General features: G+C 35.1%; 1 protein-coding gene across 1 annotated transcript; it reads left to right on the plus strand.

The window, feature by feature from the left end:
• Positions 1 to 10,659: 10,659 nt before the first annotated feature.
• On the plus strand, positions 10,660 to 13,849 carry LOC108782934 (acyl-CoA Delta(11) desaturase). Its single transcript, XM_018551336.1, has 5 exons — positions 10,660 to 10,915; positions 11,695 to 11,825; positions 11,906 to 12,111; positions 12,361 to 12,543; positions 13,576 to 13,849. Exons 1-5 carry the CDS (start codon positions 10,660 to 10,662, stop codon positions 13,847 to 13,849), a joined length of 1,050 nt encoding a protein of 349 aa, XP_018406838.1.
• Positions 13,850 to 14,993: the final 1,144 nt, after the last annotated feature.

The raw sequence follows: 14,993 nt of genomic DNA on the forward strand, positions 1-14,993 counted from the left end.
TAACCGAGGGTTCTTTTTCTCTTATGTCGGTTGGCTGATGATGAAAAAGCACCCAGATGTGATTCGAAGAGGTCGTCAGGTAGATATGAGCGATGTATTGACTCGATCCTATTGTTGCATTCCAAATCAAGTTTGTGCAAAAAATTAATTATGTAAAATAGTTACATGCTGGAAAAGACAAAAAAGATACACGAAAAAAAGGAAATTACAAAATTGTGCCCGTATATAAAATAAAATTGATATCATTTTTTATAATTGTTGAAGCAAGGATATAATGCTAGTTAAAATTACGTCGGATTACAAATTTATATGACAAAAACATGTGTAAGAAATTAAGTTTAATGTTGAAAAAAACGTGACATCGATTCATGATACTGATCGTTAACGCTATGTGTATCAATTAGATAATGTGATACATCATGTTTCGACATGATTAAAGAAACAAATCTTCGACTGAAGAACATGTTATCTGATTATTTTGAAATACTCAATGAATATTTTCGGTAGATCTGTTTATACGCATCCCAAAAGCTGTTTGACTTTAAAATTTTTAATTTACAGTGGGTCACCAAAATATTAGGGACAGTGCAATTTTTCTGTTATTTTTATGTCAATATTGCCAGGCTTTACATAGAACTTACAAATAAGATAGAATAACCTGAACAGGCATTAAAAATAAAAATACTTCACGGAATTTCATTAAGAGGCACTTACAAAATCAAAATTAATAGAAAAATCGCACTGTCCCTAATATTTTGGCAACCCACTGTAATTATATTAAATATTGTGTGTAGTACTGCATATTACAATATTTCTATATTATAATTTAGAGGTAACTGTGCATTTTTATGAACACTATTATATTGTTAAAATACAGCTAAAATATTTTTTCTCATTTATATTGTACAACTTTTTTTCAAATTAGTTTAATAAATATGCCGCTACGAAGATTCATCATTTTGTTTAAATATTATGTTTAAGTAAAAAGATATTGAAGTGACAGCCGTGTTTGCTGGCGGATAAAATGAAGGAGATATTTGCCAAGGAGCCAAAAGTTAAAATATTTTGCCCCTCCCCAATGGAAGAGGTAAGATTGATAGGGCTGGAAAAAACGCTAAATGCAGAGGAAATAATAAACTCAGTAGTAAGGAGCAATAGGGTTGAACCTGGTGAGGTTAAAGTAGGCAGAAAGATCTGGGCAAAAGATGGCACGGTCAGCAGGTGGATAAGATGCCCGCTGGAGGCAGCCATTGAATTGGCGGACACGGGTAGAATAAGAATTGGATGGTCGTCAGCGAGAGCCGTATTGATGGACAGGAGACCGCCTAAGTGTTATAGATGTTTGGCTGCGGGACACACTAGAATGTTTTGTCCTAGCGAGGTTGATCGTATGGGGGCTTGCTTCAACTGCGGATTGGTAGGGCACACGACTGGGGGGGTGCAGAGAGGCACCTAGGTGCCTGATATGTCTGGATTCGGGAAGGAATCATAAACATAGACCGGGGAACCCTCCATGTCCAATAGTGATGGGAGGACAAATTAGGCAGGAATCGCGGGACGGAGGAACGAGGGAAACGACGGATCGGGAGCTGATGGTTACTGTCGAGATGGTAGAAAATTAGAGTGCTACAGGTGAATCTTGGGGCTTCTCGGACGGCCCATAACCTCACGTCGAAATATATGGAAGAAAATAAAATTTATGTAGCGAAAATACCAGATCCGTAAAAGATGGCGACGGTCAACGCGATCTCTACTGACGGGAGATCGGTGGCAGTGAAATGGAGTAAAACCGCGAGGGAGGGGTCGAAGACGTTGCTTATAGAGACAGGACTAGATTATGTGGTAGTGTTATGCGGAGAGATAATTCTCATAGGGATATACTTTTCACCGAATAAAAAGCTGTACGAATTTGACCTATACATGATAACTATGAGTTCATTGCTCAGAAAATATAGAAGTAGACCGGTAATAGTATGCGGGGACTTTAATGCGAGGCATGCTATGTGGGATATGGGAGTGGACAACTCGAGGGGTGAGGGTGCAGTCCCATGGAGCGTATCGCGCGTATCGAAAATCTGACCAATCTCTGACGTTCCGCTATTTTCGATACACCGCCGTTCCGCCGAATTCATTATTGTAGCGTAATACGCGCCGAATATAAGTGAAATTGCTTGGTCTGAAAAAGTAGTGTCATGGCAGCCCTCGAAATGTGTAATGCTCGTAGAATCGCAAGATTGCGTTGAGAGTTGCATCATTTTTAGTTGCTTTCCATTTACACACAAGTGAAACTGAGCCTGAAGTGAGCTGAGTACAAAATACTCAGATTAATGACGTCACTACTTGCTTACTTTAGTAAAATTAACAAATAACAACTCAGGTTTATAACCTCACTTTTAAAGTGAGTCTACGAGACTCAATAAAGCACACGGTCTTGATCTTGTGCAGTTTGTAGGTAAAAACTTAGTTGAATCTCACTTCTCAGAATGCAAAAGGAACGCGCATTTAACTGAGTTATGACATCACAAGTGCGAATTATTTGAGAATCGGAGTAAATGGAAAGCAACTGTTGTTTTTGATTTCATTCTACACCTGTTAAAACATTGCGAATTTTTTAATTTAATTATAATTTAATTATATTAAATAAATTAATATTTAATACAATCTAGTTACACAATAGGATTACTTTTTGCGGCAGTCCTCTTTTTTCTACGGTCCCAGTTATTCGTACGCAGAAGTCAATTTTGTTCCGCTGTTTTCGATACGCGGTAATTTCGTTCCTATGGTCCCATGAAGCGGAATTAGCGTATACGGAATCGGCGGTTTACCAATCAAACAACTGTTTAGATGAAGGCAGATAAAGGAAAGTAATGAAAATCTTTTCATGATTGGCTATCCGCCTAATTTGCTTACGCGAATTCCGCTCCATGGAACCTTAGGGACAAAACTCTCGCGTATCAAAAACTGCGGAACGTCAGCGATTGATCAGATTTTCGCGTAATCAGCGATACGCTCCATGGGACTGCACCCTGAAAGGTTGGCGGACTGGGCCGCGGCAGAAGACATGTGTCTACTAAACGAAAAAAGGAGAGTGACGAATGTGAACGTAAGGGGTTCATCGTCGGTGGACACAGCCTGGGCGACTAGGAACAGGGTAGTGAGTTGGAGAGTGGACGCGGACAGCGACCTCTACACTACACATAAGGGGATAATCATTGAGATGAAAGGAAGGATTGATTCAAGAGGGATGGATAGAGCGGAAGGCTTCCCAAGGTGGAATATCACGAATTTTGAACGGGACATGATGGGGGCTTCTATAGAGGCCTCCAAGTGTTGCGGATATCCGGGGGAAGATGCGGGAGGAGAGGAGAGGTTGAGATGGATTAACAAAGCACTTAAAAGAGCGGCAAACGCGGCGATCAAAAGGGTAGGAAAGAACCATAATGAACACCCTGTTTATTGGTGGAACGAAGAAATAAAGACGAGCAGGGATGTAATAGAATAAGAAGGAGATTAATACGTGCTAAGAAGAGACGGAGAGAGAAAACAATGGAATTATGAAAGGAACTGAAGAACTGCAGAAAGATAATGAGAAAGAAGATATATAGAGCCAAGGAGCAGTGTGGAGTGAATTACTGAAGACGCTGGAGGATGATCCGTGGGGCAGGCCCTATAGAATTGTAATGTTGACTGGAGTGAATTACTGGAGACGCTGGAGAATGATCCGTGGGGCAGGCCCTATAGAATTGTAATGTCAAAATTGAAACCGCGTACACCGTCGGTTGTGGAAGTAATATTACCAGAGAAGGTGAGGGAAATAGTACAGGAGCTATTCCTTAGAATAGAGAAAGTCTGTGAAGCGCCCCTCCCGGAGGAAGGAGGATAGAGCGTGCAAATGGAAGTGGGAGAAGAAGAACGTGAGATCGCAGCGAAAGGAATATCGAATAGGAAGGTCCCAGGACCTGATGGGATCCCGGGTAAGTTACTCAAGCAGGCTGCTCCTAGAATGAATCGGATGGTGAGGGGGAGACATCATATACAGAATGACTCAAATGGTAACGGGGCACGGAGTATTTCAATATTACTTACATGAAATAGGGAAGATAGAGACAGCAAAATGTGTGTACTGTGGAGCTGGTGAGGACACGGCGGACCATACGTTCAGGGAGTGTGGGAGATGGGAGGAGCTGAGAAGACCACTGATGGAACACTGGCGGGGATTTGTCAATGGGCGTCGTCCTGCATCGGGCGATTGAATCGAAAGAGGGCTGGAGGATCTTCTCCTACTTCTGCGAAACGGTAGTGTGCATCAAGGAATGGGATGAGAGAGAGAGAGAGAGAGACGTATGGAGGAGAGAGAGATAGCGTGGAGAGGGGGATGGCTGTATGGTGGATGAGGGGGGAACGCGAGGTGGCGAGCGGGTTGAGCAGGAGCGGCGGGAACGAAGTGTATGATGGGGGTCCTTGACCGGACGAAAAATGGACGAACACGATGAGTGGATGGGAGTGCGGCTTGAGGGAGTTAGAGGGGAGTGTCGCAATTATAGGCGACAAGGTTAGTCCCGAGAACAATAGAGAAGGAGATTCAGAGGCGATCTCAAGGGCAAGGGGGAGACCTGATGAGATGCTGAATTAAAGCGGTGCCGGGTCTCCTTCTCATTCGCCTTTAATAGAATAGGCTTGGAAGTGGGAGGGTTTTTAGTTGGTAGGCGGGCTACCGGTTGATGTTAGTGGAATCGGAAGCTGCATCCCTGGTCGCCCGAATCCAACACACCCAGGGGTGCGTTCAGAATGAAAATTTTTCGTCTGGACAAGGGTGTCTCCACAGGTAATGTGACGTCACACACTTGGACGTTTTCATTCTGAAAGAACAGGACGAATCTATAGCAGTGCTACTAGTGGGGCCGCGTTTTCTCTCTCTCTCTCTCTCTTTCTCTCTCGCTCCCATGGATGCATTTAGAATGAACCAATGAACGCCCGGACGACAACTTTTTACCTAAAAGCGTTCGATTTGACCGGATGTTTCGTCCAGACGTTTCACCCAGATCGTTCAGAATGGGTTTAGAAAAACACCCAGACTACAACTTTTTGCCGCACTCGAGACAGCGGCGAATTTCACCCGACATGCGCAGAGAAGCCCTATTTATGCCTACGCAATCTGTAAGAACCATATGATGATATGATTTGAGGTTATTATTATCTATGTCTCACGCCATTTTAGCACCGAGACACTTCCGTATTTAATCGTGATAAATAGAATAATATAAATTATAAAGAATAATTTGAACTTTAATATAAAGATAATAATATAAAGAATAGTTTGATAGATTATAATATAAATATTTGATAGATAATAATATATTTTATAGATGATATAAAAGAATAGTTTGAACTTGGTAAGTGATTATATACATTTTCTATTTACATTATTTATTCTATATAACAATATATTAATGTAAAAAAGCAAGTAATAAATACATGCATAAATTTTATTAATAAGAGAGGATTATTCAAAATAAAAGCAACATAATTCTATTAATTTATTTATTATTATTAATTTTTAGTTGAAAAGTACAATGGAAAATTGTATGTACAATAGGTGCTATTACATTATATAAAATGTTCTTCTTGAGTGATATCGAGTCCGAAGACGATTCCGAAGAAGAGGAGCTAATAGAATTATATACTGAGAAATTGTCAAATTCCCAAAAAAAAATTCCATTTCGAATAAAATATTTTATTGAACATACCGTATTAAACAGTACGGCAAAGGAATTTCAATCACATTTCAGAATAACATTTTCAGTCCTTTTCCTTTTTAGAGAATTTATGCATGTATTTATTACTTGCTTTTTTACATTAATATATTGTTATAAAGAATAAATAATGTAAATAAAAAATGTATATAATCACTTACCAAGTTCAAACTATTCTTTTATATCATCTATAAAATATATTATTATCTATCCAATATTTATATTATTGTCTATCAAACTATTCTTTATATTATTATCTTTATATTAAAGTTCAAACTATTCTTTATAATTTATATTATTCTATTTATCACGGTTAAATACGGAAGTATCTCGGTGCTAAAATGGCGTGAGACATAATAATAACCTCAAATCATATCATCATATGGTTCTTATAGGTTATAGGTTGCGTAGGCATAAATAGGCTTCTCTGCACATGTCGGGCGAAATTGGCCGCAGTCTCGAGTGTGGCGAAAAGTTGTAGTCTGGGTGATTTTCTAAACTCATTCTGAAAGATCTGGGTGAAACGTCTGGACGAAACATTCGGTCAAATCGAATGCTTTTAGGTAAAAGGTAGTCGTCCGGGCGTTCATTCTGAACGCACCCCAGGTGAACTCGGGCTCTGGGTGTCTTCCCCTGCCATGACGACGTACCTGGAGAAGTGTCTCCTAACACGAGTTGGACCCGGGGCGTCGGATTGGCAGGGGCGAAGCGAAGATTTTCCCATCCGACGAGGAACAAAAAAAAAGAATCCTGAGCATATTTAAAGAAATTTTGTAGTTTAATTAAGTTGAGCGTTAACATTAAAGTCCGTATTAGCAATTTATAAAACATTGTATTAAATTTAATTTAGTTCCGTAACATTTATACAGATTTTTAAACTTTAATCCCATTTGAGTTTATGATAGCTTTTCGTATGGTCTCAAATTCCACTTATTTCATTTTTAATTAAAAATTAAAAACAAATTTTTGGAATCCCCTCTCTCTCCAATAGTATCTGATATTGTAATGCAGGATTTAGAAGAAATTACCATTGATATGTTGCCGGTCCGTTTGCCTTTTTATATCCGATATGTTGATATTATTTTAGCTGCTCCTTCTGAGTCTGTCAATGATATATTAACAATTTTTAATTCCGAGCATACCAGATTACAGTTTACAGTGTAGGTTGGTACGGATAGTAAGATTATAGTTTCTTAGATACGGTATTAATTATTGAAGACAACAGACTTATTTTTGACGGATACCGTAAGGCAACCTTTTTTGGGAGATTCCTAAATTTCAATTCACAACATCCTATCTATCATAAAAAAAGCGTTATTTATGGATTCGTTGACAAGATAATTCGGTTGTGCTATCCACGTTTTTACTTGGCTAATTTTATTAATGCTATTCTCTGCTAGAATCATATTCTAATATAATACGGTCTCTTTCCCCTTCCTAGTTGTTCTACATTTTCCTTCCAGTTTATATCTCACTTACGATTTCCTTTTTCACTATTGTGTTGCGGTACTTGATATTATAAACATCGTTTTTTCATCCTTTACAATTTGCTCTAGTTGAGACTTACAATATTTCTTCATTTCACAAGGTAATTTATTTTTATTTTAATTATTTATTCTTAATGATGACATTTTATATTATTTTTAAAGAGTATAAAATATATATATAATATTATATATACATATGTGCGGCCAGTTTGACATTAATTTTTATTATTATACTGCGATACTTTTTAGATAATATTGTTTGTCATATTAAGGACCGAAACGTTTATAATTATATAATTTTTAATATTATTAAATACACCAGATTTTCGCTACTTTGATCCTGCGTGTGGCATATGCTCCTTTTTCTTATTTTTATTTTTAACTTAACCACTTGATCTTTAAATCATTTTTAGATAATATTGTTTGTGCAACCTTTGACTAACAAATACATTTTACATAATAGACAACCATAATTTTTACCTAACGATTACACAGGTCAACAAAATTTGACTTTGCGAAATTATCAGAAATGCGGGTATATTTTTCTGACGTTTTTTTTGTGTGCTGAATCCAAATCCGTTCATAGAATTTTCCCATCACCCTCCATTTTCGAGATATCCGCCATTTTATATTTTTTTCAAATTCGTTTTTTTCAAAATTTTTTGCACTCCAACGGAACATGATAATTAATCGTACGACCTCTCATTTATTACGCATAATTGCTTCCAGAATACGTGTGAATTTTTCCAGATCCAAAAAATTACTGATGCTTAGTGTTATCAATGAAAAACTTCAAAAATTTCACTAAAAATGACGAAAATTCAATGTGGTTGAAGTTTGGATCGCTCCAGGAGCGAAACAATTGACGATCACTCATATATACATGTGACCGAAAATTATGTACGCATGTCAAAGCGTTTCAAAACAAAAGTAAAGGTGCGAACACAATCTCTGAGAACATTGAGGAATTAAAAATGAATATTTGCGATCAAAAATTTTCCCATCCCTGGACGTGAAATCTATAAAGGCACGAGAACAATAGGTTTGTTATTTTTCGTTGCACTAGGACTGCACTGGAACGGTACTAGTACAGATCAGTACAGTCGACATCTTCACAAGTGCAAGAATACAGAAGAACGTAAAAGAACGTAATAGTGCAATGACTAACACGGCGCACCACATAAGAAATATCGAAAATATAGAAATGATGGAATCTTGATTTACTAAAATGTTGCCTTCTGCATCTCTTTGCATATAAGCGATTTCAGAATTTTTCGTACTAACATTTTCTATAAATATATAATATTTATAATATTTATATACAAAATTTATTTATATAATATATTTACTTATATATAAGCAAATATAAAAATTAATACAGACTTTTAGCAGTAATGTTAAACGTAGAGTAGTATAAGTAAAGACATACTATATACATATAGTAGATATATCTTATACTACTCTGATGTTTAAACATTACTGCTTTTAAATCTGTATTAATTTTTATGTTTGCTTATTGTATAAATATTATAAATATAACATATATATATATATGTGTGTGTGTGTGTGCGTAAATATTATAAATATAACATATATACATATACATATGTGTGTGTGTAAGATATATTAATATATTATACGTAACTTCCGTCAAAAAGAACACTTCAATGTACACTACTTGAACTAGTGCAGCCAGTTCAGCGAAAAAGAACAAACCTAATGTCTGAGATGTCTGTGCTGGCGGACAGCCTGAGACCACTGACGATTAAAAAAAAATAATCCGTCGATATCACGTATGCAAAAGAGCTCCGAATTATAGCAAACTCGCATATCTGTATGGTGCATCGCCAGGACGTTGTATCGGTTTTCCAGCCATATCAACAACACAGTCTGACTTCCCATGAAGGGAATTTTCCCGCGAGAGAGAGAGAGAGAGAGAGAGGGGGGGGGGAAGATAAAATACATATACTTTTTAACACTTTATACTACTTCGAATTGGGTGCAGAATAATGAATATATCGTTTTTTGTAAATAAATTTTGCAAGTTCATCCACCATTTTTGATATTCGGAATAAAATATGTATGTTAAACACCCTGAAAAATATTGCAAAATGTGAAATTGATGTCAATCATTCTGGTATTACGTGCCAGTGCATCCAGCATCCAACCATTTTTCGACATTATCGGTTAAAAATACATATCTTCACATACAATAAAGTTAAATAGACGCACAAGCCCGGAAATTAACGTGTGATTAGCCTACTATAAGACCATGCAGTTACAATATTCAAAAAATTCTTTTTTTTTCAAATTAGATGCATTTTTTCTTCTAAAAATGGCTGAATTTTCGTCATTTTTAGTGAAATTTTTGAAGTTTTTCATTGATAACACTAAGCATCAGTAATTTTTTGGATCTGGAAAAATTCACACGTATTCTGGAAGCAATTACGCGTAAAATGAGAGGTCGTACGATTAATTATCATGTTCCGTTGGAGTGCAAAAAATTCTGAAAGAAACGAATTTGAAAAAAATACAAAATGGCGGATATCTCGAAAATGGAGGGTGATGGGAAAATTCTATTAACGGATTTGGATTCAGCACACAAAAATACGTCAGAAAAATATACCCGCATCTCTGATGATTTTTCAGTGTTGACCAGTGTTATGATTTACTTCTATGGTTCAAGCATCCGAATTTATAATATAACATACAAGAATCTTTTGTAAAAATTCCATTATTAAAATCTAAAATTTGTTAACATTCAGAATGACCCGATCAGTGTCGAAACATTTGTTTTACTTGTTTATTGTTCATTTAATATATTGTCTTTGTTTCTCTTAAATTTTATTGTTTTTATTTTGACTTGTTGTCCGTTACACTGTATTAATTTTTATATACTATTTTTTGTCGAGCCTTCTCTCAATATTATTAATAATATAATTGCTATACTGGTAATTTAAGGATAACTGCTACAATAACTAATTCATTAAATAAAAGTAATTATATTTTAATTTAAAAAATATCAGTTATATTATAAGTATGAACGTCGTTTGAGCAGTTTGGACGAATAGAATACACCCTTAAAAAATTTCCGAATATTGGAGAACAAATTATTTTGGATACTGCGTTTCATTAATTAGAATAACAATATGTGTCTTCTTCATTTTGTACATTGTAAAAAATGAAATGTTAATTTTAACTCAAAGACGTTAAAAGAATGTTAATTTTAACATTTTTGTATGTTTCAGAAAATTCACTCAACGTCTTTGAGTTAAAATTAACATTTTATTTTTTATAGTGTATGAATAATAAATTTATTTATCAATTATTGATTTGAAGATCAAAAATGACAGCCTGCTATATAATTGTTAACAGCTTGAAGCAAATTTTCTGGATTCTCGATTCAGTAGTCTGAAAACATGGCACCAAATATTTCAAGCACAGATTTAAAAATACTTACGGAGAAAAATACACAAAATGAAAAACCTTCAATTACTACAAAGACGCTAGATAATAAAAATGACAAACAAAACAGAAGTAAGAGCTATACGAAAAGCTGGTTCATGACAGAGCTGAAATGGTTTAACATCTTACTTATTAGTTTTCTCCACTTATACTTCGTATATGCCTGTTTTACTTTTAACTTTTTCGAAAATCTGCTAACGACAACTTGGGGTAAGTATTCTCTAAAATATTCTCTCGTTAATTTAATTTCTTGACTTCTTACAAAAGATTACATAATAAAAAAGTAAAATTTAATCTGCTATAACAATTTGATTAAAATTGTATTGTATATTTATCAAAAATACAAAAAGTTGTTTTTCTGATATCAACGACAGCTAATTAATTGAAAGTCAATTGATTAGATTTACGCGAAAAGACAAGTAGTACAAGCTTTATATTGCGAAGAATATTACTACGTCGACTCGCCATCAGAGGTCTATAGATATTTGCAAAAATTCTCGCAAGTGCTTGGATACGCGTATATCTGTATATATATAGATTCTCGATCTAATAACTTAAACAGGCGTCTAAGGTAGGCTTCCACTACAATACCTTACTGATGAGTCCAGTAGTGGAAGCTGGGACGAAACGCCATAATTACGTGATATTCTTCGCAATATATTAGATTATAATTTAAAAAGATTTTAACGATATTATTGGCTCATTGCCCTCTTTCTCTATATTATTTGTTTTAAAAACATATTGAGCCTTATTTCAATGTACATTTTTAGTACAAGCTTAACAGAATAGATCAGTAAGTAGCTGTTAAAAATTACTCATTTCCATCGTATTAATATCAACTGTGTTATAAATTACTATATAGTGAATTGTCAAATGTCACAAACACAATGTTACTTACACGGTGCTCTTAAAAAATACGGTTTAACTTATTATAAGCAGTTTTAAAACGTGTGATGTCATTTAACTGCACCGATCCTTTTTGTTTCAAGGGTATGTCATGGGTTTAATAGGAGGAATGGGCAGCACTGCTGGTGTTCATCGTTTATGGACTCACAAAGCTTATAAGGCAAAATGGCAGCTTAGAACTATACTTGCTGTTTTCTATGCTTCAGCAGGCATGGTATACGAACGGTTATAATTATCATTTTATACATAGTATGGCAGAAAAATTTTTCTTTCTAATTAAATCCTTTCACATAGAATAACATTTATGAATGGGTACGAGATCATCGAATACATCACAAATACACGGATACGAATGCAGATCCGCACAATAGTAACCGAGGATTCTTTTTTTCCCATGTTGGTTGGTTGATGATGAAGAAACATTCAGATGTGATTGAAAAGGGTCGTCAAGTTGACATGAGCGATATATTGGCTGATCCTATTGCTGTATTTAGTATCAAGTAAGTGCAAAAATTTAATTATGCGAAATGGTTTTATACTGGAGAAGACAAAAGAAATTAAAAGAAAGGATTTGATTTATCTCAAAAGTGTATCTATTATTTCAATTTTTTTCTCAATTTCATTATAGAAAGCTTTTTACGAAAATTTTTTTATGTAATATATGTATATACAGTATATATATGTATATATTATACATATATAACTATAATGAAAATTATATGTCGTAATTTATTTATGATATTTTGCAGATATTTCTCGATATTAAAATTTACGTTTGCTTTTCTGCTTCCGGTAATGTTACCTGTGTATGGATGGAATGAGACTTGGTACAGAGCTTTCGTATCGCAGATTATTCGTTATGTAGTCCTTTTAAATGTTATATGGAGCGTCAACAGTGCGGCTCATATTTGGGGTTCAAAGCCATATGACGCGTAAGATATTTAATATTAAAATTATTTGGTAAATCTTCGGAATAGGGGAAACAGCTCCGATCTTCTTGACCTTGACATATGTTGTCAAGGTCATGACCCCGAGTAACTTTGCCTTAACAACTAGCCGTCGCTCGCCCTTCGTTAAAAAGATATTAACAAAAAAAGTTTCAAAAAATAACGTACCATTATACTGCTGTATATAATAAAAAAAACATTACTAAATGACAATAATGTTAAATAAACCTTGAATATCTATGGAGAATTATGTTACGATTCTAACGGATACAAATTACTCATTATTTCAAAAAATCGTTCAATACGTTTGTCAAAAGTATACAGTCTTTTGAACAAAAATTCAGCTATGTAATGTTCATAATTGTACTCTCTTGTACCAAAACGTGGAATATTAGCACGTAAATCCCAGGGGCACACGACTTCTACGATTGTACTGTTGCTATGATAGTACTGTCGGAGCAGACCTCTGACGACGGTGTGGGTGCGGGGGGGTGGCCGGAGGCCGAAGGCCAGTGTGTGTGTGTGTATTCCACTTGTTATATAACGATTATGAGTCTATTACTTGATGTTTTACACACACACACACACACACAAACACACACACACACACACAAACACACACACACACACACGGGCGGGTGCAAAGGGGCGGCCTTCGGCCTTCGGCCTCCGGCCACCCCCCCTGCACCCACACCGTCGTCAGAGGTCTGCCCCGACAGTAATATCATAGCAACAGTACAATCGTAGGAGTCGTATGCCCCTGTGCAGGGGGAGGGGGGGGGTAAAAGTTATTTCGCGTGGAAGGTCAAAACCTATGTAGAATAGTATTTAATATAGCAGAAATAGGACGTTATTTTTGAAACTTTTTTTGTTAATATCTTTTTAACGAAGGGCTAGCGACGGCTAGTTGTTAAGGCAAAGTTACTCAGGGTCATGACCTTGACAACATATGTCAAGGTCAAGAAGATCGGTGCTGTTTCCCCTATTCCGAAGATTTACCTATTTTTTAATTGCCAGGAACATAAATCCAACGGAGAACCGATGGGTCAGCTTTTTTTCTCATGGTGAAGGATGGCACAATTATCATCATGTCTTTCCATGGGACTATAAGGCTTCCGAGTTTCACAATTCCACAACCACAAATTTCATAAATTTTTTTGCAAAAATTGGGTGGGCGTATGATCTCAAACAACCGTCGCAAGAGGTTGTAAAGAATATCGCGATGAAAAAGGGTGAAGAAAGCCATTCTTTATGGAATGCTGTACCATATCCACCTTGTAAAGCTGAATAATAAAAACGATTAAGAGTTGTCTTGCGATAGAGATTTTTTATTAGATTAGTTAAATAAAAACAATACAATGGTCTCAATTAAAATTTTTTTATGCATGAATATATTACATGAATATATGTATAAACTTTACACACACACACACACACACACACATACACACACCTAATTATATATGTGCATGCATGAAAATTTTTACCGCGCGGATTATATAGGATAAATTACAGATAAAAACTGATATTGAAAAACAAGATTCTCAAAATATCAAAGTCACATCAGAAAAAACATTTGTACTAATTCATTAACCACAAAGGGTGAGTCACAAATCATAAATTTTGATGAGATAAGGTGGAGATTTTGGATTAATTCAAAATAAAATAAACAATTTATTAGAACCGTATAACACAATAAAGAAATAATGCCTATAAGGATCAAAATTGGATTTCAAGTACTTTAAATAATTTTATGTAAATTTATATATCACACACACACACATTTTGTAGTCTACTAGTCTCCTGAATTGTGCGCCGAATTAACTTTTCGTACTTAAAAACGCAACCGAACTATTATAGTAATATTAGTGTCGCAATAATATACAAGATGTTTGAGAAGTAATGAAAAATTAAACGAACAATTTAATAATTCAATTAAATCTTATAGGACCGTGAGAATTAAAACCAATAAGAAATAAGCCGTAACGATCAAGCTGGATCTTGAGTGTTTCTACAATTATGCATGAATTTAAAATACTTCGTAAATTTTTAATTGCGAGCCGAATTTTTCTCAGATTTGAATCGTAAACTCTACTAAATTACCGCAGTAATATCATGAAAGGGTATAGCCGGGTAAGTATGCAAAAATTGCCCCCGCATGTATTCAACTTATATTAACAATTTTGATTGCTATCCACATGAACAAAAATTCCTGTAAATATCAGATCAGACCTCAACACTTCTTTTTTTGGGAGTTATGGAGGGGGAAAGAAAAATAAAAAAACGCGTTTTTCTCGAAAATTATTGGACCGATTTTAATAAGCTTGAAATATGTTATAAATATCAATGAGACAATTTGAAAATAAAAATTCGAAATTTTTTTTCCCATAAAAATTTCAAAAAAATAAGTTTTTAAATTTTCAAAATTTTTTTTT

Source organism: Cyphomyrmex costatus, unplaced genomic scaffold (assembly GCF_001594065.2).
Source record: "Cyphomyrmex costatus isolate MS0001 unplaced genomic scaffold, Ccosl1.0 scaffold14, whole genome shotgun sequence".
Lineage (NCBI taxonomy): Eukaryota > Metazoa > Arthropoda > Insecta > Hymenoptera > Formicidae > Cyphomyrmex > Cyphomyrmex costatus.

What these genes read in the sequence shown, in the direction of transcription:
- LOC108782934 (XM_018551336.1), top strand. Translation starts at nt 10,660, where the DNA reads ATGGCACCAAATATTTCAAGCACAGATTTAAAAATACTTACGGAGAAA. An exon ending in TCTGCTAACGACAACTTGGG is followed by an intron (nt 10,916 to 11,694) that starts GTAAGTATTCTC and finishes TTTTGTTTCAAG; the next exon opens with GGTATGTCATGGGTTTAATA. An exon ending in TCTATGCTTCAGCAGGCATG is followed by an intron (nt 11,826 to 11,905) that starts GTATACGAACGG and finishes CCTTTCACATAG; the next exon opens with AATAACATTTATGAATGGGT.